Source organism: Oncorhynchus keta, chromosome 23 (genome assembly GCF_023373465.1).
Source record: "Oncorhynchus keta strain PuntledgeMale-10-30-2019 chromosome 23, Oket_V2, whole genome shotgun sequence".
Lineage (NCBI taxonomy): Eukaryota > Metazoa > Chordata > Actinopteri > Salmoniformes > Salmonidae > Oncorhynchus > Oncorhynchus keta.
The window spans coordinates 34262220-34287253 of NC_068443.1; the positions used below are offsets into that span (position 1 = coordinate 34262220).

At 44.7% G+C, this 25034-nt stretch overlaps 1 protein-coding gene across 3 annotated transcripts in view; it reads left to right on the top strand.

Moving 5' to 3' along the window:
- The first annotated feature begins 1486 nt into the window (after positions 1-1486).
- chd7 (chromodomain helicase DNA binding protein 7) overlaps positions 1487-25034 on the top strand; it is a 79373-nt gene continuing 55825 nt past the window's right edge. The window contains exons 1-2 of one of the 3 annotated variants that reach the window (XM_052477068.1): positions 1487-1635; positions 20034-22034. In XM_052477068.1, the coding sequence (XP_052333028.1) occupies positions 20211-22034 (1824 nt within the window). In that variant the 5' untranslated portion in view covers positions 1487-1635; positions 20034-20210. Of the gene's footprint in view, positions 1773-20033; positions 22035-25034 lie in introns of all 3 variants that reach the window. The other 2 variants (XM_035800221.2, XM_052477069.1) reach the window with 2 other exon arrangements.

A 25034-nucleotide genomic window follows, 5' to 3' on the forward strand; every position in this document is an offset into this window, starting at 1 on the left:
CTAGTCCAATGCTCTAACCACAAGAGTCCAATGCTCTAACCACAAGGCTACCCTGCCGTTTCTCAAATAGGCTTACAGTACAGCAAATTAGTTTCAGGTGGAAATGGATTGCAGTCAGTAATAGAGACAGTTAATGAGATTTGTTTTATTCATTCCCATTATATCGCCCAACATTTGGATGTAACTTGAAATAGGCTTTTGTTGGAGGTCATGCACAGCGACAGTTTGTTAAAGGTGAACACATCTCATGACCTACTTTTCAAAGCGGTAAAGGAATGAAATGTGAAAAGCTTGTGTTGAACAGATTAGTGAACTGTCTGAAATGGTAGAGGTAGTATGCCTGCATTTAATTTTATGAACCATTTCGAAAATGAAAGTTTGATTTTAGTGAATGCAATTACAGTAGTGACCTTCACAGATGTGAAATCAAGATGGCCTTCTCACAGGCAAATTATACCCACAAACTACATGTATTTTTAAAGACAAACTATTAAATGCTGTCCAAAAAACTTAATGTTTAACTAATCCATTGGCATATTTACAAGCGTAAGTCAAATAAACAGTGGTTTTGAGAGGACATTGGGCATACAGAAAGGGAGTGCGTGCGCCTTCAAATACACAAGTCTTGTGGAGCAGATTGTTATGATAAGCAAATGAATGGCCGCGCAAGGGACATCCGGGTTACTTGCCTGATGATGCGTATGTAAGGTAGTGTGCAATGCATCAAGGAAGAGGCCTTCACAAAAGTGTGATTGTGTGAAAGGCGTATTTCTTCACCTTGATATATTTCTATCGCAATTGGTTGCACATGTTTAGCTTTTTACTGTGGTAAAAGGTCTGAAACTACTCTGAAGACCACAAGGCCTCGGGTTGGCCTTGCGCGTGCCCAAGGGACCAAGTAGAATAATATGCTCCCTCGGTAGAAGAGCAAATATGTAAATATGAATCGTAAATGTGTATGATGTCCATCTCTAATTATCATAATTATTAATCTGCAGTTGACATGGAATAAGGAAACTCAATTATCGGGGGTCGAACTGATGCACCATGCACAAACCAAAAAAAAAACATCCAAACATTGCAGGTGGTACAGATCCATTTAATCTGAGAACACTTGTCTTAAACTCGTGTTGAGCTTTTACAGGTCCATCATTTCAGGTTGAAACAGATTTAATATATATATATATATATATATATATATTTTTTTTTTATTATCACCTGAAAAGTGATAGGGTTTATCATTTGAGAAGCAACTTGAATCCACGACACATGTTTTCTTACTCCGTTACACAACTCTGCTTTGCCACGCTTTTATTAGCATCTGTACACGGGAAATGATTTACAAAATTACCACTAAATGTATGAATAACTCCTACAACCCTACGCCGAAATAAGAAATGAAAAGGTTTATATTTAATAGCGTCTACAATAAATGAATAATAAAGTGCACATTCGTCACAGCCCAGTAGGGTCATCACGCGCACGCATGTTTATCCATTGGAGCCATGAACGCGCCCCCTACCCGTAGAAGGTGAGCGAATGTCTGGAGGAGAGGACTCGAGAACGCGACCGCCGGGATCGATCGGATTAAACTCGATTTGAGGGAAATTAACACAAAGGAGAGAGGCAGAGTCGGTGAGGAAGGGATAACGACACGCCGAACATTTATAAAATAACTTGAATTTATTTATAAACGGACCAGAAAGGAATTTACTGGAGATAGCTACTACGGGAGTTAATTTGCGAAACCCTGAACTGACCAAGCTAGTTGGGTAAGCGAGCAATGCTCTTTTTAAATGGTTGGATTCCGTACTCCCTCATTTCAGTTTGTTCACATGGTAAATTAGCTAGTTGTGTGTTACACTTACCTGTAAATAACCATTTTATAGTAATGTTTGAAAACTAGATCCCACTTACAATCGACTTTTAATCTACCATGGAACTTGGTTTGGTAGTTGGGACGTATATTTAGTAAACAACTTTGTGAAAAACTTATTCTGAAAAGGGAATTGTGTTCCCCCTCTCTCATTTAGAACAAGTCATTGAACGTCCGTAAATTTACCATGTTAAAATGCTAACTACAGTTAGCAAGTTTAGCTCGTCACCCGCTGCACTGAGCGGAGTGAGTCCTGAGTTTTTTCACCAAGTGAAGAATATTAGCCAACACGGTGAGCTCTCTCAGTAAGCACAGACAAGTGTGAACAACTTGAGTTTAGAAATGTTGAAATGTGACTTTTTCCTTTGTAATACAATAGACAAGAGTGAGTGTTCGTTAGCTTGGGTTAGCTAATTGTGTGTTGCGCTAGCTAGTGAGACACGAGGTGGCTCGAACGTAGAGGTGAGTCAGTGGCCGAGATGAATGAGTGAGTAACCTTAGTATAGATTGCTAGCGCGGGGGAGATTCCCTGGATGCACTGTGACAAAAAGGCAATTTGTTATTGCAAACCACACAATCGGATTTTGACTATAGTTAAACTTGTACTTCATAAATTGAGTATTCACATGGGATTTAACTTGATAACGACGGGGTGAAAAGTAGCCTGTCCGCAGTGTTTTATAGGACGATGGACAGGGGGTTGCTTGAGGCCAGACGGTCATCCCTGTTTAGTTAGCATTCTATATTTTCGCCCTGATATATCCATATAATTGTTAAAGTACATGGGCTTTAATCAAAACACCGAGTTTCGGCTTCGATGGTTAGAGAATTTCGTATTTTGAAGGGAATAACCCGAGGTTAGCGGTGCGTTTCCGTCCAAAACGTGCTTAATAATGTAGCTTAATTAGCCTGCTGCTAGCTAGTTGGAGGTTGCCCATTGCTTATAGTGAAGTTGTGCTTGTAGCCAACATTTGACCACTGTATCATAGCCCTCATTGTCTTGCTGCTAGCCCAGAGGCTAATCATGTGCTAATGGGCTACTTTGATGGCGAATGCCACTTTGTTCAACAGCAAGTAAACCGGTTGCAGTTTGTTTCATGCGTTTCCGCGTTTTAAAGTTTGATAAGAGGGCTTGTTTATCAAGAGATGTGTCGCTACAGTATTATGGAGAACTTTCTTAACCTCTGTTCATCCAGCGTTTTTCGATTTTAAAACACCTGCTGCTGTATTGTGGGTGGCTGAATTTCTAAATACAAGCTGGCATTATTTTCCAAAATTTTCCCGACCTTGTTGCTCTCCCTCTGACTGATTACAACATAATGGAGAGTTCGCATAATGCGTGTTGCCAGTGTCTACTTTCAACCCTTTATAATAGAACAAGGACGAATAGATATTTAACGAAAACTATTCGCATAGTAAATAACGATGTTTTGTTTAACGAACAAGCTACGTTAATTGATAATCGAGAATCCCATGAAATATCACCGAAGTACTACCCCCACCTTTTGCGGAGTCTCTAACCTAAGATGGCAGCTTCTAATGTATGTCGGCCCACTCCGCCAACAGATAAGAGGCCCCGGGTATGGCGGGCGGGACAGATGTTATTCAGTATTGTGGCTTCTCCCATAGTCTGCATTTTCTTGTGGTTGTTGAGGTACTGCTTTCCGACGGACTTATATAGCTGCGTTGACTTTATGAAGGGGCCGGGTGTAAGTGCGGTGGGGTTCTGTTGAACAAAAGTTTTTTTACAGTGGCACCAGTGCTATGGAGTTCTTTATACCCCACTACTAGTTAACTGTTTTTGACTAATCTTTATCATAAAGCAGTTTATTAGCTCTAAACATTTATTTTAACTGTATACCGAAAACAAGATGGTTAATTTTATTTCAGGGCTATGTATTAGTTCAAGCTCATTCATAGGATGATGATCTTGGAATTTCTGCTCCATCCTGCCACAAGTGTACTTCGAAAGGTATCTCTTCTCCCCGTGAGAACATTTGAATGATATTATGCAGGTTCATCTCTATCTTTTGTCTGGAACCTGTGGTTTGACCAGAAGTATTCAAGATCAGATTTGACGCCTAGAAGTGTTGTGCACTGCATATAAACAATGCTCTTAAATCCCAATCATGTTTTTGTTATTTTAAGGTGCAAAACCCAGTCACCGATCTTAGCCGCATATGTAACTACAGGACCCTAACCAGCATACACTGTGGATCCCTAAAGACCAGCCCCGAGAAACTAAACTTAAAATGTAAGGTGGGAGATAGTTGAGAAAAAGACAAATTCGATGTCGCCATTTGGACCATTTAAGACAGTTGCCCCATTGACAATGAACACTGGGGTGGCCTTGTGTACAGTGACCTATTTTTTTCTGCTGTAAAAATTAGCTTAGTTTCTGTCAACCCGCTTTGATGAGTAGGGCAATGCATGCTGGGAAGCTGTGGCCCGTCCAAGGCGTCTTTATGTAACCGGTGTGAAAAGGATAACTAATTAGAGTTGCGCACTGGTTGCGTTTTCAATCTAGGGCCGTGGCAGTTGTGGAGGTATGGGTAACAATGCTTAATGGGAGGCAGTTGTGTTCAGAGGGTAACTGGTTCGAGTCCAGGTGGGGACAAGGAGAGTGATGGAAGCAATACTGTTACATTAACTTCTGGTTTCAGTTGCACAGTGGTCACTTTGTTGCTCAGTTGGTAGAGCATGGTGCTGGTAAATCCACTTTAGTAGGTTCGATTCCCAGAACCACCTGGGAATCGATGTATGCACTGTAACTCACTTTGTATAAAAGTTTGTTAAATGGCATAGGTCAGGGTTCCTCAACTGGTGGCACGTGGGCCAAAGTTTTCTGAGCCCCCAAAAACACGTTTGTTTTTAAATTTCATTGTTGGACTGTAAACACCATAAAATCAGCTCCAAGTGATTTTAATTTTGGAAATCTGTTCCCAAGTTTTCCAGTGCATAATATATTTACATGTGATCTTATACATATGTAATCAAGGTTAGAAATGGTTTTAGTCAAATATATCTGTTTGAGCTTCTTGCGGTTAGTTTGCTGTCAACAAATGATTTGTAATTGTTCCGACCATCCGCTCAAGAAAAAAAGGACCCACTGCTAAATCTAGTTGATGATCCCTGGCATATGTTATTATATATTATTCAAACTACTACCGGGACTTAATTGGTAAAGTACTGTTATGACAATTTAAGTTGCTCAGAGGCACCGTTTGAAGAGGCAGTTAGCTGGCACGCTATCCTTAGAAAAGTTCACACTTGAAAGGAGTCAATAATGTTATTTTGGCAGATTTGTGGGGAAAAAAATGGTTATCATTTCATATATAAGCCCATGTGTAAAAGGAAAGGTACTTCATTCTCCTCCATATCTACTAAATCAGTCTGATTGTTGCCACAGCAGTTTGAGTGGCACACCCATCTCTAAATGTAGACCTAATGTAGTTTAATTTGAATTCAAACCAGGATTCATTGAGTTACAGTAATGTGTGTCAGAAACATACCTGCTGTGTAGGCCCATCTTTCTTTCCTGCCTTGCTCCTATTGGCTAACACCTTGACCTGGAACTGGCATTCTCATCTGATCCCCAGTGTCAGAGGTACTCTCAATCCCAACTGAGCCCTTGTATGAATACAATGGGCACTGTCTGTGTGGATCTGATCTGACCACTTATTGTTATGGCTGCCATTTTGTTAAATTATGTGGCGGCAGTTGATCCTCTCAGTGGAAGAAGTTGAGCATAGTTCTGTCATGCCCCGCCACTCCTCTACGGGTCCGGGGTTTGCAGAAGTGTTGTGGTAGCCCGTTGTGCCTGTAAAAGCAGCCCCCCTGCACTACCTTTCTACCTCCCATAGTCCGGGCCCTATGGACCACTCTTCTTGAAGGGAATATTTGAGATGCTGCTTCTATCTGAAGTGTAGACTAGCCAGCCCCTAAGCCTTGTTTGTGTGTCACAGTTCCTTTCTTCTAAACAGAACATATTATAGATTGGCCACAGCTGATAAGATGCATTGTTATTCACTCTAATCATCATTGTATGGCTCATGCGAGGAAGCTTTGTCGACCATGTATTTCTAGATGGCTCATTTTCATACAGCAGTCGCTCCATCTAGTTATTATGGCTGAAGTAGTCTTTTTCCCCTCTGTCTATCCCATTCATTCATTGAGTTGCCATTTCCCTCAGTGCTATTTGCCTGACTAATCTTCCGCTGCTCTGTTCACGACATACTTCAGTCAGCGACTGCCATCGTTGTCATCTGTATGATGATGTTAAAATTAGGGGTGTTGTACAAAACAAAGTCATATGTGATTGGATCATCTCTAACCAGTGTATCAAAGCCAATGACCCATTTTCCAAAAGCAGCTTTACCCACCTGTGTTCTGGCTCTGGGACCAATCAGAATGGTTAGAATGCACTTGTGTTCTAGAAATTCTCGAAGGGACTCGGATCCAGACCAATTGTGGAGAAAAGTAATGTGTGTGTGTGACGTAGCATAGCATTTGGCCGGACCAAGGCGCTTGGGTAGCCAGGCAACAATACTATCCCCTCATTCAAACAACGGCACAGTCACAGCCGAGATTCAGTATAGTGGTTAAGATCTGAGAGATAATGAATCTCAATATAGCCTAGAGGAGATTTACAGACCTTTTATAGACTTAGTCTAAGTAGGTCCTTCCTTCATCAATTTGAAATGATGGGTGAAAGCAATACGGCAGAAGACCAACAAGGGATCGCTTTCACCTGTCCAGTGATATCAGTGCAGCAGCAGAAAAGGATGCACAGTTCATGACAATTGAGTCCCACCACTGGAGTGGGAAGTGAATGCAGCCTCTACAGTGTACACAGAGTAGCAGTGGAAGAGGAAGTGAGGCACACAGTCCCCGCCCCCCTTCCATCCTGACGCAGGGTAATCCTCTTCCTGTCCCTCACGCCCTTAACCAGAAGATCTGGGGTCAGTTTACCTTGAACCCTGATCCCAACTGTAACCATTTTACATTATGAAAATACCTGACTGTTGATCAGGGTGTTGGGAACAATGTGTAGGTCTTCGTTCAGTCAGAAATGCATCAGGACAGACACTGACAGAAATCATCTGCCCCGAGGGAGTGTCTCCAGCCAGTAACCCTGGCTGGAGGCTCCGGCCTTCCAGCCTTCTCCTGCGCATGGGTAAGTCTAGCCCACCACCTCCCACCCAGCCGCTGACTGTCTGAATACTTTCCAGCATGGGAAATGATTTAGCTCCAATGGGAGGCCCCGGGATTCCTGCAATTGATTCTTGGAAAACCTGTAATTGCACATGATCCTAGGTTTGCAAACACAACTCAGCTAAAGTACAGCTATTTATCACTCGGTGTTATGAGGGAGTGCACCACCATCTTTCCAGGGTGTTGATGCATCCTCCCCCCAGTACAGCCTCTTCCAACACCACGGGTAGGAGAAGGATATCATCTGCAGTTTTGACGTCAAGTTAGCTCATGTTGCTACCTTAGCGGTTGTGCTAGCTAACATGCTGGTGAACAGTGACACCTGCATATTGGTATTAAAAGACAGAAACATATTCAGCTAAAAATGTGTTTAAGCTAGCTAATGATTTGCCATCACAGTTGTGCAAAAATATGATGGCTAACGTCGGATAGCTAGGCGTTAGCAAGGCCTAGTCAGTCAGTGGAGCTGACAGATTGAAACTGGTATCAACAAAATTTTTCACTCTATAACATGAGTTAATTGATGCCTAGTTAGCAAACACATTTATACAGTTTTTATTAGGAAGATTTAATAAGTTACACTCACCCAACAACTTTGGTGGGTAGCCAACTCGATGGCTTGGTTTCCATTTCCCAACAGATTTTCCTAATTCCCCCGATTGGTCTTGGAAGTCATGTGTTCACCAGAAACAACTTCTGGTAAACGGTTTGCCTCTAGTGGCAATAAATATTGTTGCCACAGATTCACCACTAGTGGCAAACATTTGCACACTTCTGGCAACATTTTGTGGCGCACTATTTAGTTGGAAGCAAATTTGCAAGGAGATGACTGCAACAAATTCATTTTTATAAGGGACAGAAATGGTATGACTGTATATGAACCCGCATTCCGCCCAACCCTACTTTTCTCTTCTTCCCCATCTTTCTATGTTTTTCTTCTCTTGGGCCAGACATCCTTGACAGGAAGTTAAAACTCCTTTCTCCCCCTCCTGCCCTAGGCCTGCAACGGGCTGACACAAAGTGGCTTTTACCCCGGCTGACCCTGCATCAGGTACCTCAGCTATTGGGTAGCCAGTCAGACGAGTGCCAAAGAGGAAGGCGTTGTGGTGCTGTTTCCTTGGAGTCAAGGTCAAAGTTCTGCTGAATATATCACTGACAGCCTCTTCTATTCCCCATGCCGACTGTTTCTACCTTTCACGTGTACACACATACAACCGCTCTTACTCCTCCTTTGCCCCATGTTTGACCACAAAAGGCCCCTGATTTGGACAGTGGTATTTTTTGGGGGGGGGGGGGATATTAAGCCCACATATTTAAAGCAGAGAGCAGATTGCATAAACAGAACTCCTTCCTGTTTCCCCCTCCCTACTGTAAAGAAAAAATAAAGTCCATTAACAAGGCAGCCGTGCGTAAAACAACCAGATTCCCGTAGCCCCTCCTGTCCCCTCACTCAAATCCCAGCCCAAGCATATTGCTCGCCCCTCAGGCCCCCCTGCCTCCCTACTCGATCGCCCCACTGCTCACATCCAGTCACATTCAAACACTCTTTGTGCAGTTAGCTACCCACAACAGACACATCCCATACCCTCTTCCCCATCTGCACATCAGCATGCTCACCCCCCCCTCTCCCCCAGTGGAGCAGAAGTATAAATTATGCTCGGGCGCATGCCTCTTGTGGGGTAGGTGGTGAGAGGGAGTTTGCAGTGGGTTAGTTAAGGAGGGGTAGATAAAAGGAATGCTGGTGGTGTGCCTCTGGAGAGCTAGCCCCTTGCTGGGACCTGATGCACTGCCTGTACTCTGGGGCTAGGGTTCAGGGAGGGAGACACCACAGGTGGTTCTACCATACCATGGCAGTCCACAAGGCTCTTATTTCCACTGCTGAATCACATAGCCTTGGATTAGTGGGACCCAGAATTTAAGAGCTCTGTAGGGCCTTTTATTCATATTATAATACCTCTGTGACCATAACTTTTGGTTTTGGAGTACGTGTGGTTTGACTGGCAGTGTTTATTCAATTGAACTTCACTCTGCTTTGAATCTACAAAGAAAAGCGCAGACGGTTGATTACGACAATTCATGTAGAAATGTTTAGTTTGGTTAGGACACTTCAGAACTAATTTGTCTTTTAACTGATCCGTGAGGTTACACTTGTCTTCAAATTGTTTTTGCAGGTTATCTTTTCAACATGGCATACGTCTAGCCAAGCAGAGGTCCAACCAGTAGCCAACAAACTTGGACCAGGCGTACTTCTTGTAGCATGGTGATTTCTTGAGGACACAGCCCCTCTAACAACTAGTTCAGACACCCTGAAGTGAGACTATTCTCTTAGTTAAGCTTGCTAACTACTCTCACATTTGACCTAATTTGTGTTATCATTAAAGATAAAGAACATAAGTCGTTATTAACTTAGGATGTTTGAAGTATTCCTGTGCTTCTGTAGTCTTGTGAAATTAAGTTGCAGAAATTTGCTCCCATTTGCTCCCGTGTCGAAAGATAATTTCTCGAGTGCTCCGATAGTTTATTTTGGCTTGGTTGAAAGGCAAAGATCATTTTTGGAAACTTCTGTCTTCACTAATCTGTGATGACTTTTTGATCAGACCTTTTGCATATGAAACAAACAATAATTCAGGAAGTTTCCAACCATGACACGGTGCAGATTGATACTTGTGGTGTTTGTTTTTTCTGATTTGAACTGAAGTCCTCCCCCTATAAGCTTGTCTGTGTGTTTCACTCTGGTGCTCTTGTCAATAGCAGCAGAGCAGTTGGGAGAGCCAGCCTTCAAACCAGAACAGTAGAGTACCTCTTATGAAAGACCTATGGTCACGCAATCAACTTTACAACTTCCCTCCCCCACACGGTCTGTCTACCATCCACCTGCCAGGCCATGTTCTGATAGTATTTCTAAAGAAAGGCAATTATTATGATGCATTGACTGTTGGTGATAAAGTAAAAATGGTATTGTTGTTGTATGTGACATGGCCTCCCAACCAGGCCTAGTATGTGGCCCACAGGAAATGCGTCCTGTTTACGTTTTGGGGATTTCCTGGAAAAAGTGTCATTTCCAACCATCAAGAGAGTAGAGGGAGAAATAACCAGTCCCTCTATTCTGTTGCATTTTAAGCTTGCTACAGTCCATTTTGTAACTAGTTTCGCATGTAATGGTAGTTACTGACACAGAGCTGTCGACTAGCAGTTATGGTTTGGATGTTCTAGTGTTAAAAAAATAAAAATAAAAAGTTGGCCTGAGTGTGGATGTAAGCATTTAAACGAAATTGGGATCTTAACCACAAGGGAAAATCGAATGTCAATTATATTATTTTTCCACAAAATGAATCACCGTGCAGTTATCACAAAACATTTTCTGTTTTATAGCAGTACTAGAAGATAGGATATAAAGGCCTGGGAAAATAGTGTAATTTAAATATTGGCTCAGCCATAGGAAGTAGGTGCAAAGTAAACGGCATAGTGGGTCAATTTCCTCCCTATTCCCACTACGAGAGATGGTGTCTGCGGAGCAGTGGCCAGAGGTTTCTACTTTTCAATTCACATTACGTCATTGCCTTACCTTTCGTTGCGGCGGGTAACACTACATTCTTTGTCCACCGCTCAAATTGACCTTAAATATCACAGACACTAGCAAGTAAGCACAAATGATTTAACAATCTGAGCAACCTTTCTTCCTTACAACCTTACAATATGGAGTAATGCAACCAAACCATATTACACTCTTCAATAATGCAACAATCCACAACCATGTGCAGTCAATTAGTTTATTTTTTCGTCTGTACAAATTAAATGAGCTGTCAATACACAGCTAACTTCAGCTAGCTAACGAACATGCTTCATGATCAAGTAACGTTAGCATATCAATAATGATATACAAATGTAAAAGTACAGTAATGTTATCAGTGTTATTATTATAATATAGGCTACACAGCTATTTAACGTTAGCAAGCTAACTAGCTAGCTAAACAAAATTTAATTTCTGCATCAAATATGTGCTGGCTATAGCCAAATTCTAATCTTTAGTTGAACCATAGCTAGATAAGCGCCCTAAGGCTACCGCATTAAAGTTACCTTAGAAAAAAACAGGCTTAGTTTGATCTATATCAACGATGTCATTATGAGGTAAACGAAAATTGGTGCTCAGTGCAGTCAAGCAAAACACCTGACTTGAGATTTAAAGGTATGGCGACATTTTCAGAATGTAACAGGTTACTATTTCCAGGTTCTCAATTCTATCTTTTTCATAAACTTTCCTTTGTGGTTAAATGAGACCATTCTGTTTACACTGCCCTGCTTAGAGGCTAGCAACTGTCGGGCAAGTGTGTGCGGTCGAAATGTGACAAGTTTACATTAAAGTATATGTGGAGCCGAGGCTATTTTTACAAAAACGTTTAACTCTAAAGACCCTAAGAGTGAAGCTCGAGGCAAAAATTCTCCACTGTTTTGGTGCCCTGGCTACCACCACACTGTGGACAGCGTGAAGTGAACTTGTGCACTTGCACTGTGTGAGAGCAAAGTGTTAAATCTTGCTCATCTCTATCTTAGCCTATTCGTTGATGATTACTGAATTTGCGAGACCTCGCAAGCCCAAAAAATTGCAAGATGCATCATTCCATTGCGAGAGAATGCTTTTGGTTGCCGATAGAACCGTGCACTAGGCTTATGTCTTTGTGGTCAACCGCCTATACGGTGCCCATCCCTTTCTTTTCTCACTAGCTCGCTATGAAAGCTGCAAGTGTTTTGTTGGAGGCTTGCGTGGTATACCGTGTATACGGGGGTATTTGGAAATAGCCACAGGTTGTTTTTTCAATACCAGTAACTAGTTAAAAAAATGTATTTGTAGCTACTTAAGTAAATACCAGCAGTCAACTTGTGAAATACGTTAGAAGATAAAGCAGATTGCACTCTTTAATTCACCTGTCACATTATTTTACATTATGAAGCTTACTGTAGATTCCCCAAAAAGTTGAACCAGTTGTTTGTAATTAGAACAATAGGACAAAGCGGGAGCAGGTGATTCCAGATGTGTATTGAGAAGGGGTGTGCAGTTCATTGAAAGTAAAGTATTTTTTTCAGTAGTAATCGGGGACATGCAACAATAGTTTCCATTCACAGACAATACATTAGTGCAGAAAATTGATTCATTTTCATCAGGTGACAACAGAAGTGCAACGCTATTTGTCTGGCAGCCACACAAGTAAAAGAGCTTACAATGAAAAAGCAAGGTATTTTTGCATAACGATGCATGGACATCATTTGTAATGTTTTTCATAGAAAGAATGTAACTGGCTACATTTCCTTATGTTTTGCTTGAAGTTTAATCTTGCATCATACTGGAGAAAAGTGGACTGGCTACTCCGAGGAGAAGTACCGGAGAAAAAAAGTAGGTACACACCAGTCCGAGTGTTGACTGCTGATAGAATGCCCGTTTGTCAATTGTCCTCCAAGTGAAGTGCAACTGAAGCACAGAATTTGTCTGAAGCTGAGCAGAAATTACAATAAGAAGCATTTTAGGTCTTCGTTGAGGTTTTTTATTTTTCCTGCTTTGTTTGAAAAGTCATAGCCCCTTTGGATGAGTTTTCTGTACAGCTGCCATTGCGATCTTTTGATTTCCTTGTGTTTTTTCTCCTCTCAGTTCTTGATCCGTCTGCTCCTTCCCTATCTTCTCCGCGCAGTGCATGCAGACCGTTGCCCTACTGACTCGACTCCACACAGACACAGCGTGTACACATGCTGCTCCAAAGCCTGTACTGTTCTGCCTTCAGACAAGCATGCGTTTTAACTTTGTACATTTGCACAATGTCTCGTTCAGATTTGCTTGTGAATGTCCAAACCAAAAATGAGAGTACCAATCAAAAGTTTGGACACCTACTCATTCCAGGGCTTTTCTTTATTTTTTACTATTTTTCTATGGAGGAGAGATTACTTGAAACTAACTAGTTTTCCCTTTTTATCTGTGTATTAATTGTTGGATTAGAGTACACCTGATTTTTGTGACTCAAAATGGGTCGAAATTCAACAAAGATTCAGAGAAAAGAACATTTAGCATTTCAGGTAAAACGACCCAATGTTTATATCCCAGGACAAATTAGCTAGCAAAAGCAGGCTAGCTTAATGTCTATGAAAATTATTTTTAAAATTGTATTTATATATATATATCTGTCTGTCCCCAAATGTAATAATTTGTTTTGATATTTCAACCAATGTGTCTGGTATGGTTGGACAAAATCAACATGCAGGCGCGTGCCCTGTCTAGTCTGCATGTTAGCCATCTGAAAGGGACACTGAGGCCCAAATTGTCACTGGCATTAGCGCAGCTGCATTGTGAATTCACGTGGAATTCTATGCGTTTTTCTTTATCGTTTAACAGAAAACCGCAAACACATCCCTATTGATGAGTCGACACCACGTAGTCTAACCCCAAGAGCGAGCAAGTGGTGGTGGGAATGTGCAGGTCTGATATTGAAGGTTGGCTGTGGTGGTCTGGCTCTGTGTTTGTACGGGCAGGTAACTCGTCGTCTCTCCTGCATCAGGGCATGCCTGACCGCACACTCGCACGTCACCAAACACACATTGGTCGGCACCCAGCCTGCGGATTGAACTCTCTCCCACTCCACCTCTCGCTTGCTCTGTCTTCTACTCTTCCAATAGCTTGTTCTCTCTCCCGCTCACTAACACACCTAAGCCCCTCCCTCTGACACGCACACACCCGGGCGTAGCCCTCCTACCAGAGAGAGCGAGAGGGGGAGACGTAGAGAAGGCCCTGGCACCGAGCCACATCTGTCACTCTAGAGGGAATTAGGTGAACGGTCAGCCCTCCGGCTTAGACGCCAAATCTGATCACAGGGATTCAAATTTGCAGCTTTTGGCATGGCCCCGCTGCGCATCTCGCTCCCCCCACTATCCTACTTCCCTACACACTCGCACACCAACCTTTCTCACCATCCTGCACACACGCACATGGACGTACACACTCCTCCCCATGCACACACACTGTCATCTCCTCCCCCATGGTGCAATGTCATAGGGAGGCTGTGGGAGCTCGCTCTGTGCTGGAGGAGGAGAGGTGATTTATGGGCCAGGAGGAGAGGAAGCAGGGCAACTCCTCTTCCTGCTCTTAGCCGTAGCTGTGAGGTGATAAAAGTGGCTAGTGCTGTCACGGCGACACAGGGCCCACAGGCCCGCCACACTGGAGCCCTCAGCTCTCATTCTGGGACGTTTAAATCATAACAAGGCTCAGTCTGGTGAAATGTAGGCCAAAGCACGGAATAGTTTCCCAATCATTTTATTTTGAAGAACGTCCTCTTTCTCTCGTTTTTGAGTGTTTCCCTCGCGGGCCCAAGTGACTTTTTAAATGAATTTGTGAGTGTAGTTTATTGCTATGGCCATTTACCTACTGCTTCATTTTCGCTGTGCTTCTACTGTGTGGCTGAAATAAACAACACAGGGCAAGTTAAAGAGCATGATGGTGGGAGTATAATTGTAGTTGACTCTGTAGATGACTGGTGTAATATGTCGTAGTCTGCTGTAGGTCTATATGACGGTTTAGAAGCAATGTTCAATCACTTGCGTAGATTTAAAAAAAAACTATGGGTAGCCTATAATTCAAATGTTGTAAGATTACTAGTCTATGTTGTATTATAGCTCATAGGGCTGGCTCAAGTACCTTATAACTGACGGTTATGCATTAAGACTGGAAAATAACCGTAAATATATATCAGCTTAGATCACAGTGCAGTTATCACAAAACAGGTTACAACACAGAAAATAATCTAACTAGATAGCCTATTCCTCTCTATTATTTAAATAAAAATGTCTTAACTTTAGGCTACTTTGGTGAATCTGCGAGGCATACAAGACCTTGCGAGATACAGAATACCCAGACCTATGTGCACATTTTTACTACTTGCCCCCTCCTTGCTGTCCCTCACACTGCCTCGCCTGCTCTTTCTTTTGGTTAATGATGCGGGTGTGTGTTAAGTCTGTTGTGTGTAGAATATCGTAGCCAATTCATTGATGATAGGCCCTGCTTTACTGATGTTGTGAACCATTGCAAGATACAGCATTTCATTGTGATATTACATCTCTTGATTGCTGTTAGCCTATTACGGCTGGGGGTTCCGCTAGCGGAACGTTTCGAGAACATCCAGTGAAATTGCAGAGCACAATTCTATCTTTTTTAAAAACTTTCATACAATCACAAGTGCTATACACCAAATTAAAGCTTAACGTCTTGTTAATCCAGCCACAGTGTCAGATTTCAAAACGGCTTTACTGCGAAAGCAAACCATGCTATTATCTGAGGGCAACGCCCCATCAAACACATGACAATCATATTTCAACCCGCCAGGCGCGACACAACTCAGAAATAACGATATAATTCATGCCTTTGAAGATCTTCTTCTGTTGGCACTCATATGTCCCATAAACATCACAAATGCTCCTTTTGTTCGATTATTTCTGATGTTAAATCTCCAGAATGTCCATTTATTTGGCGCATTTGATTCAGAAAAACAACTGTTCCAACTTGCCCAACATGACTAAACATGATCTAATAAGTTACCTGCAATCTTGGTCCAAACATTTCAAACAACTTTCCTAATACAACTTTAGGTATTTTATACCGTAAATTATCGATAAAATTTCAGACGGAATTAACTGTGTTCAATAGCGGATAAAATGAAAGTGGCGCAAGCGCTAGGTCGCGCGCCCCAGACATGACAGTGCACTACACTCGACCCTAGTTCTGAATAGGCATACTTCTTCATTACTCAAAAGAAAAACATCAACCAATGTTGACATCTAGTGGAAGGCCTAGGAACTGCAACCAGATGCCTCAGAAATCTAGATTCCCATGGAAAACCAATTGAAAACATGGTCACCCCAAAAAAATAAATCCTGGATGGTTTGTCCTCTGTGTTTCGCCTGCCAAATAAGTTCTGTTATACTCAGACATACATTTTAACAGTTTTAGAAACTTTAGAGTTTTCGATCCAAATTATATGCATATCCTATCTTCCTGAGTAGCAGGCAGTTTACTTTGGGCACACTTTTCATCCGGACGTGAAAATACTGCCCCCTACCCCAAACAGGTTAAATGGGCCTTGTTCATGGTTCCGACTCTGTCTGCCTTGTAGCCGTCCTGCCTATACTGTGCTTCTCCCCTCTTTCTCTCGTCCCTCGTCTATGAAAGATGCGAGTGTTTGTGTTCTCGGAAGTATGGCAACTGATCAGTCTCGTCCCTTCCCAAAAATACTGAATCTTAGGAGTTAATTTCTAGAGACTCAGAAATGTGAGTCGAGTAATCAATTATTTTGGAGTCTTCACTCCACCAGTTGGAAAAATGGCAGAGCAAGACGAGCAACAGCAGCGAAGTCCTTTATGGCATTACTATGAGAAGTTAAATGAGAAAGAAATGCAAACTTTGCGGGGTGGAATTGAAGTACCGTAATGGTAGTATAGGTGCAATGCTTGACCATCTGAAAGGGATGCAATGTGACAACCTAACAGTTGCTGGCAGCTGAATTGTGAATTCGCATGGAATTTTGTGCATTTTATCGTTTTAACAGAACCAATAACAAAATGGCGTTAGAAAGAAACATTGCCCATTTGTCACATGCTTAGGACACCCGCAATGGCTGCCTGTTATTGTGAAGCAATGTCTATGGTAATGTAGACTTGTCATTCAGGTTATGTTAACTGATATAGCTCATTCACTGTAATGTGTTTTTTGTAACGTCAGTTGAGTTGAATCAGTATATTACAGCACGTTTTAGAAAATGTTACTTCCTGCTTTGCTCCTATGGTACACTCGCAATATGCCATCATTGACTTGAAATGGGACTCCTGTTTGATTCATTCTACTACTGTGGTAGCACGTGCAGTTAGGAGATGAGAAACGATGCGTAATAAAAAAATAACGTTTTGCTATTCTGACGGTTATTATGGTGCCTGCCTTAATTTTGTCTGCTCAATTATCGTTATCCAAAATTCCATGACCGTCACAGCCCTAATATCTGTTACTATATCTTTGTTACTGCACAGGCCTACATGGCGGCCGTGGAGTGTGAGTCTATTCACCACAATAAACAGGAAGTCTGACAGCTCCAGGCATGTCACGCCACTCCACTCTCCGCCACATTGGTGGCTAACTACGGATGTGACATTACGCACGCTTCCTACTCAATCATGTTTCGTCACTCACTCTTTTTCTCTCTCTCTCTTTCGCGTGTGCACGCGCTCTCTGTGTCAACACTCCCCGCTGTGTTGTGGTTTGTCTTTAGAGATCTGTTACAGTTTGTTCTTTCTTCATCTAGTGAGTCGCCCAGCAAGTTTTTATTTGAATTCCCTTTGCGGTTGTTGCTAAAGCAAGTTTGTTGTGTTGCAACTTGCGAGCATCATTCTCTTCCTTCCCTTTGCGATGTCTTTCCTTTTTGAGTTTGAGAAGGTGAAATTCAGTTTCTGAATTGTTTTGCGAAGGCTTACCAGTATGCTAATGTAGCCTTTTTGAAGAGTTGCTGTTTAGCTGGAAATTGCTTCCCCTCTGCTCATTGACTAGAAAGGTCAGTGGTAGTAGTGCGTGGGGCTGATGCAAGCAACCATGTGGAGAGGCTTGAAAGAAAGAGGAAAGTTGGGGGTGGGGCAGAGGGAGGAGGGGATTCTCTAGTGGGGGAAGTGAAGTGTTGAAGTTTCGGGGACACATTCCTCCTCCCCACTCGTGCACCCAAGCTACATAATAAGTACTGTGACACACACACACACACAAGCCTGCACTATCCTCTTCACATACTCAAGCTTACACTAGGACCCCATTTTTTTGCCTGATTTAGTTCTGTTTAATTTTTCCAGGCGTCCGTTTTCCACTTTTAGTCTTAGGGCTCAAAATCACATTAAAAAAATAAATAAATAGAAAAACATTAACCTTGAATGTTCTAAGTCCACAACATTTTTTAAACCACATCAGGAGACTATTTCAGAGGTCTGGGAAATTTAATGCAAGTGCACACCAGGAAGAGCCATTGTTTGGTTAAGCGGTGTTGCTGTAACGCTCATGTGATTGCAGAGTTTGCAAAACAAATGGCCACTGGATTGACGCAAATCATGATGGCATTCTGCCAGGTAGGCATAGGCTACTTTGGCGTTAACATTTAAGTGATGTTTTTGGGAAAGCCTTTTCCATCTCTACCAGAAGACGGTTATCATTAGCATCATCACAAACTTTTCAGAAAGTTGCATGAAAATATGAATCACTGACTCATTTTCTTGTGATTTACTTGGGTAAATTATTTTTTTTTCTAATAAGTCCAATAGATTCAGTTTATTTCCTACTAAAATCAATAAATGTAATATTGTTGAATTCCGTTTTAACGTCTGGACTCCGTAGCGCTTCTTTCATAGGGCCCTACTCCGCCTCAAGCCTAACCCACACATAAACTCACGTCACGTGTTGAGTTGGACACCCAATCCCTTTGCTAGCTCTCCTTTCAGCCTGGTTTATCTCACACCTCCATAATACCGCCAGCTCATCTGATTTACAGAGCGCAGCGGATGCACAGGTCGAGGATACGCATGATTAGGCGATACACGATATAGGTGTAAAATCTAATTGCGTTTAAAAATCATAATAATAATAATAATGACAAAATATTGCTATTTTATACATGGCTACACTTTTGGAACCATAAAATTAGAATGATCATTCTAGTTTTATGGTTAGAATACAGTTTTGTTTGGCATGACAATGGAACTAAGGGAGATGGTTGTGACGGAGTAGGGAACCAAATTGTTTTTCAGTGTTTCCCAGGGGACCCTAATTTGGATTAAATAGATGGGTACATTCAAAGATGTAAAAAAAAATGTTATGCCTTTCCCCCTCTCATTTAAGAACAAGCTGCACAAGCAGTGCTGATGTATTTCACCACTGGTACCAGCCTGTATAAGAGCAAAGGTTTGCCAGCAAGATAAGTGGATTTAGCTAGCCAGCTAGCTAGTGATTACCTTAAGGGTCTAACATATTTTCTAGGCACATTTGCAGCTTGCTAAGACCAACCAACTAGAGTTTTGCAGAGAAAGTTACAAACAAATAGTATAAAATAGAAATGTGGATTTATATAAAGAAGCAAAGTGGAAAACTGAGTTATTGTTTCAAAATCAGTTTGACTGCTCACTGTTTAGTCAGTGCATGCAGAGTGCAGCTCGAGCACCAGGAACTGCCTGCTGGAGTGACGGGGGCGGGTCTTGTGTGTATGAGATTGGGCAGTTTTGAGCGAGAACTCCGTCAACTTGAGCAATAAATCTAAAGTTTAGAAAAGGCGTGAGACGGCTGTGGAATTTCAAAATGCTTCTGGCGGTATGGATGTTGCACATGTCAGTATTGCGATTTGTATTAAACTCTTTTTTTTGTTTTTGTGCAGCCCCACTCACTCACGATGCACCCAGAAACACACACAAAATATACATGTATGCACTCACTCTTACACACTCACACTTGAGCTCTGCCTCTCTCTCTCCTCTGCCCAACAAAACACACACACGCTTGAGCAGGTGGCTCCCCTCCTTGTATTCTCACATCTGCTGGGCTGATCTGGCAGCTGCTGCTGTTTAAACACCCCTGCTTCTGCCCAGGCCTTTGTTCTTTTCCAACCAACAACCCATTCTAAAGAATGAATGAGTTTAGGCTTGGTGTGTGTGTGTTGGAAGAAAATCTTTTGTTTGAAAGTAAATGGAAGCAGAGGTGGGGTGGGGGATGGGGATGAAGGGGGGTTTACAACTGATTAAACTGCTAAACATGTGCCACTTAAGAAATCTATTTCAGTTAGGAGGTTTAAGAACAGGAGTGGCGTTGCACAATTGACCTGATATAGCTGATTCTAATGTTCCTATCTCTCTCTTCCCCTTCTGTCCTCTTCCTACCGCTCTCCTCTCTCCCTCCCTCCAGGTCCCATAACCTGGCTTTGCCTGACACTGCGTTCTCATTCTCTGAGAGAATTAGGGAAATATGGAGTGACATGCTGCAGATTAGTTAGCGGATTAGCGGCTTTGAGGACATCCACCTCTGTGTGAGCGCAGATTCCCTGGAGCTCCGCTCCCCCCAGCCGCCAGGTCCCCAGCAGCCATGGCCGACCCAGGGATGTTGAGCCTGTTCGGGGACGATGCCAACCTGTTCTCGGACGGGCTGGAGGGCCTGGGGGACTGTGGGTTCCCCCAGGGCCAGCCCAACCCCATGGGGCAGCAGATGCCCCACGAGCACCAGGGCTACGGTTCGCTCTCCTCCAACTCCCTCCACCACCCCTCGCAGGCCGTGCCCGGACAGCCCAAGATGGGCCACCCATACGACCCCTTCGCGGGCTACGAGCAGCAGCAGGGCCGGATGTTGGGCAACGGGCCCGCCGTCAACGGCATGGCGTCCCCACATTCGCGCTACCACAACAATCCCCAACAACCTGGAGGGGGGCACCACGTCTATTCCGGGGCGCAGGGTGACGGGCGCGGCCAGCCATTCCCTGACGGAGGAGCTGTGTGGGGCCCCCAGGCTGGCCCCGGGCAGGGATTGCCTCCATTCCAGCAGCAACAGGCCGCCACCCAGGCCCCCTCCCACCAACAACACGGCCCCTCAGGGCCCCACGGCCACCAGATGGGCCCCTACATGGGCCGAGCCGACTATGCGACCATGCAGGGCCACTCTGGTCAGACCCAGACGCCCCCTAGGATCAACCACTTTCCCCAAGGTATGGGCCAGGAGCCCAGCCACTACATGGGCCACGTGGGGCTCCAGCAGAACCCTAGCATGACAGGTCCCCCCATGCGCCACCCAGCCCAGCAACAGCAGCCTCCACAGCAGCACCCGCAACCGCCTACCCAGCAGTTCCTCCACCGGCCCAGCCAGGAACCCATGGCCTCCCACACCCCTCGCTTCCCCCACAGCCCCTCTCGCCAGCAGCAGGTCCTGGCCGGGAGGCCCCACCAGAACATGGGGTTCAACATGCACGGCCAGGCAGCCCCCCCTGGTGCTGTAACCAGCTCAGGGCAATACCCCCCCTACTCCCAGTACGGCAACCTTAATCAGGGATTAGCCGGCAGTGCAGGGATGAGTCCCGTCATGAGCCTCAGCAGCACCAGCAACAACAATAACGCCATGGGGCCAGCCCAGGTCCAGCGCTACCCCAATGTAGGTGGACCCCCACAGCGCTACACGGGCCCCCAGGTACACCAGCAGCCTGTCCACCCCAACCAAATCACCGGACAGCCCATGCACCCTTCCCAGCCCATGCACCCCTCTCAGGCCCAGGCCACCCCCCAACAGCAGCCCCACCTCCCCACACCGCCTCAGGGATCCTACGGCTCTCCCCCCTCCATGTCCCCAATGAGGGGCATGGGAACCCCTGGGGGCACACCTCCGCCTCAACAGGGCCGCCCCCCGAGTGCCGGCCTGGCTCCAGAGGTAGGGGGCTACCCAGGAGTCCCACTCCAGCCCCCTAACCCCATGGCCCCCCCTCAGAGAAACCCCACTCCCATGGGTGCTCAGCAGCCACACCCCCACCTGCAACACCACACTCAGCACCCTTCCCACCCGCAGCAGCACCCCCACATGCCCCCGGGCCAGCAACTCTACCCCGGCATGCCCCCTAACCAGCGACTCCCACTCGGCCAGGTGAGACCTCCAGGTCCCATGGCCCACGGTGAGCCGACCGGACCCCAGGATCAGCGGCTGATCCCTATCCAGCAACAGGCTCCCAGACCTGGGCAGCAGCTGCAGCCTCCTCCCATGGCCTTCCAGCAGCTGCAGCAGGTGCACCCCGCCCAGGCTGCTTTGCCCCCGTCGCAGGCCCAGACGCACCTGGCCGGCCCCCACCACCAGAACTCTCCACCCAACCAGCCACCCTGGGCGCCACCGCCACACCAGTCGCCTCCAACCCCCCAGAAAGTGCCTCACATTCAGGTGAGTTCCCTTTGATGTGTTTTTTTTTGTGGGTTTGTTTTCATGTGCTTGGGGTATTTGTGTGTGTGTGTGTGTGTGTGGGGGGGGGTCTGTGACATTTAAAAACTCAGTGGTGCTCTGGGTGGAGGTTGAATGGGAGTTTTGAGGTGTGTGTGTGGGAAATGGATTTTTACAGCGGTTTGTTTCCTCTCCACTGCATATCCTGGCCCTCCCCAAGACCCAGGCGCCACAGTACTAATCTCCTAACCCCCTCCCATCCCCACCCCCTCTCTCTGAGGGGGAATACTCCCTTCCTGCTCTCTAAGCATCTCTCTCCTCCCCGTCTGCTCTCTTTCCGCCCGCTCTGCTCTCTATTCCATCCTCACTTCCCTCTCTTGTTTGTTTAATTCTCTCTCTCGTTGTCTGCCCCTCTATCTTTTACTCTTTCCCCCTCTATCCCTGCACCCTATCCTGTTGTTTTCCATGTCTCGCTCTTTTCTCTCTCTGCTCTCTGTGTGTTTGCCTTGTCTGTCTCGAAGGACTCATGCGTGAGTTAATGGTGTACAGCAGGATGTGCCCTGTCGGGAGAGAGAGGAGAGGGGGGCAGGGGAGGATAGGGGGGAGTCAGTGGGGAGTGGAGGTTACCAGCGCTCAATAGTTTGCTATGTGTGTGTCCTGGCTTCCATTAGCTTGTTTTGTGCTCAAAGCCTCTTTCCCTGCTAACCCATTCACATACAATGGCCGCCCTGTGGCAGCACACACATCCAACACTTAGCATCTCTATTAGTCCTCTTCCTCATTCACACCATCACCACTCTCCACTCCTCCTCTTCCCCTTTACCAGCAGTGGCCCCCTCGCCCCATCCCCCTGGTACCAGGGACTTCTATTAGGGAGTTTTGTGGTTGACATTTAAGATGTCAGAGTTAATTTGCCCAACGCGAATGACCTAGATGTTAGGCACACAGTTAAGCCTCATAGCATTGCTTCAGTCCCTGGCTACAAGAACGTAACCCCGTTACGTTAGGCTGGCTGAGGGAAATGCGCCCGAGGACGTCAAGACCATGATGGCGTTATTGTTCCTGTGGTGGATCTGATTTCCCCCCCCCCCGGTCGCGGTAGCAGTGTCTGGCGCTTCAGCTCTCAACTCTGCATCACTACTCTCTAATATGGTAATAGGGTTCCTGACAGTCAGCAGCTCCTTTAGCTCCCAGCCGTGTCTGCCCTGGCTGCTGTAATATGGTTATGCAGGGTAAGATATCGCGACCAGAACAGTCGTGTTTGCGGCCGTTTGACTTGGCAGTGCGACACACATTTTTAATTGGTCATAAAGTTTTTTTAAATATATTTTTGTACCTTCATGATTTTTTTATTATGATTCATTCAAACAGTAATGTGCAATTGACCAAACATAAACCAACTTTCTGAAGTGCGCATATGGTCCTGTAGGTCTACCACTTTGTGTAGCTGTTAGGCATTCGTTAGCATTGCTGACAGTCTTTGTGTGGATGGAAATGCAATTTAAAACAAACTTTTTTAAAAGTAGCAATCCAGTGACCATTTTGTTTTAAACTCAATCACAAGTGCGCTACAGACAAAGGCTGTGCGTCATAAGCTAAGGTTCCCCTAAAGTAAATGTAATTAAATTGTCAAAATGATATAGCCTAATTGGCCTACTCGTATACAGTTAATTCAGAAAGTATTCAGACCCTTTCCGCCTCTGTCTTACGTTAGTCTTATTATTAAATGGATCTTCACACTACACCATAATGACACAACGCTAATTGTTTTTTGATCATTTTGGCTAATAAAAAAAGACTTAAGTATTCAGGCCCTTTTCTGTGAGATTTGAAATTGAGCTCGGGTGCATCTTCTTTCAATTGATCATCCTTGAGATGTTTCTACAACTTGATTGGACTCCACCTGTGGTAAATTTAATTGATTGGACATGATTTGGAACCACCAAGACTCTTCCTAGACCTGGCCAAACTGAGCAATCGGGGGGGAAGGGGCCGTGGTCAGGGAGATGATCAAGAACCCGATTGTTACTCTAACAGAGCTCCAGAGTTCCTCTGTCGAAATTGGAGAAACTTCTAGAAGGACAAACTTCTCTGCAGCACTCCACCAATCAGGCCTTTATGGTAGTGGCGATAATCAAGATTCTCTGGTCTGATGAAACCAAGTTTGAACTCTTTGGCCTGAATGCCAAGCGTCATGTCTGGAGGGAACCTGGCACCATCCCTAAGGTGAAGCGTGGTGGCATCATCATGCTGTCAGAATGTTTTTCAGCGGCAGGGACTGGGGGACTCGTCAGAATCAAGGGAAAGATGAATGTTGCAAAGTACAGAGATCCTAGATTAAAAACCTACTCCAGAGCGCTCAGGACCTCAGGATGTGGTGAAGGTTCACCTTCCACCAAATCAAATGTATTTATATTGCCCTTCTTACATCAGCTGATATCTCAAAGTGCTGTACAGAAACCCAGCCCAAAACCCCTAACAGCAAGCAATGCAGGTGTAGAAGCACGGTGGCTAGGAAAAACTCCCTAGAAAGGCCAAAACCTAGGAAGAAACCTAGAGAGGAACCAGGCTATGAGGGATGGCCTGTCCTCTTCTGGCTGTGCCGGGTGGAGATTATAACAGAACATGGCCAAGATGTTCATAAATGACCAGCATGGTCAAATAATAATAATCACAGTTCTCGAGGGTGCAGCAAGTCAGCACCTCAGGAATAAATGTCAGTTGGCTTTTCATAGCCGATCATTGAGAGTATCTCTACCGCTCCTGCTGTCTCTTGAGAGTTGAAAACAGCAGGTCTGGGACAGGTAGAATGTCCGGTGAACAGGTCAGGGTTCCATAGGCGCAGGTAGAACAGGACAACGACCCTAAGCACACAGCAAAGACAACGTAGGAGTTGCTTCGGGATGTCTCTGAATGTCCTTGTGTAGCCAAGCCAGAGCATGGACTTTAACCTGATGAAACATCTCTAGAGAGACATGAAAATAGGTATTAGGTATAAAATAG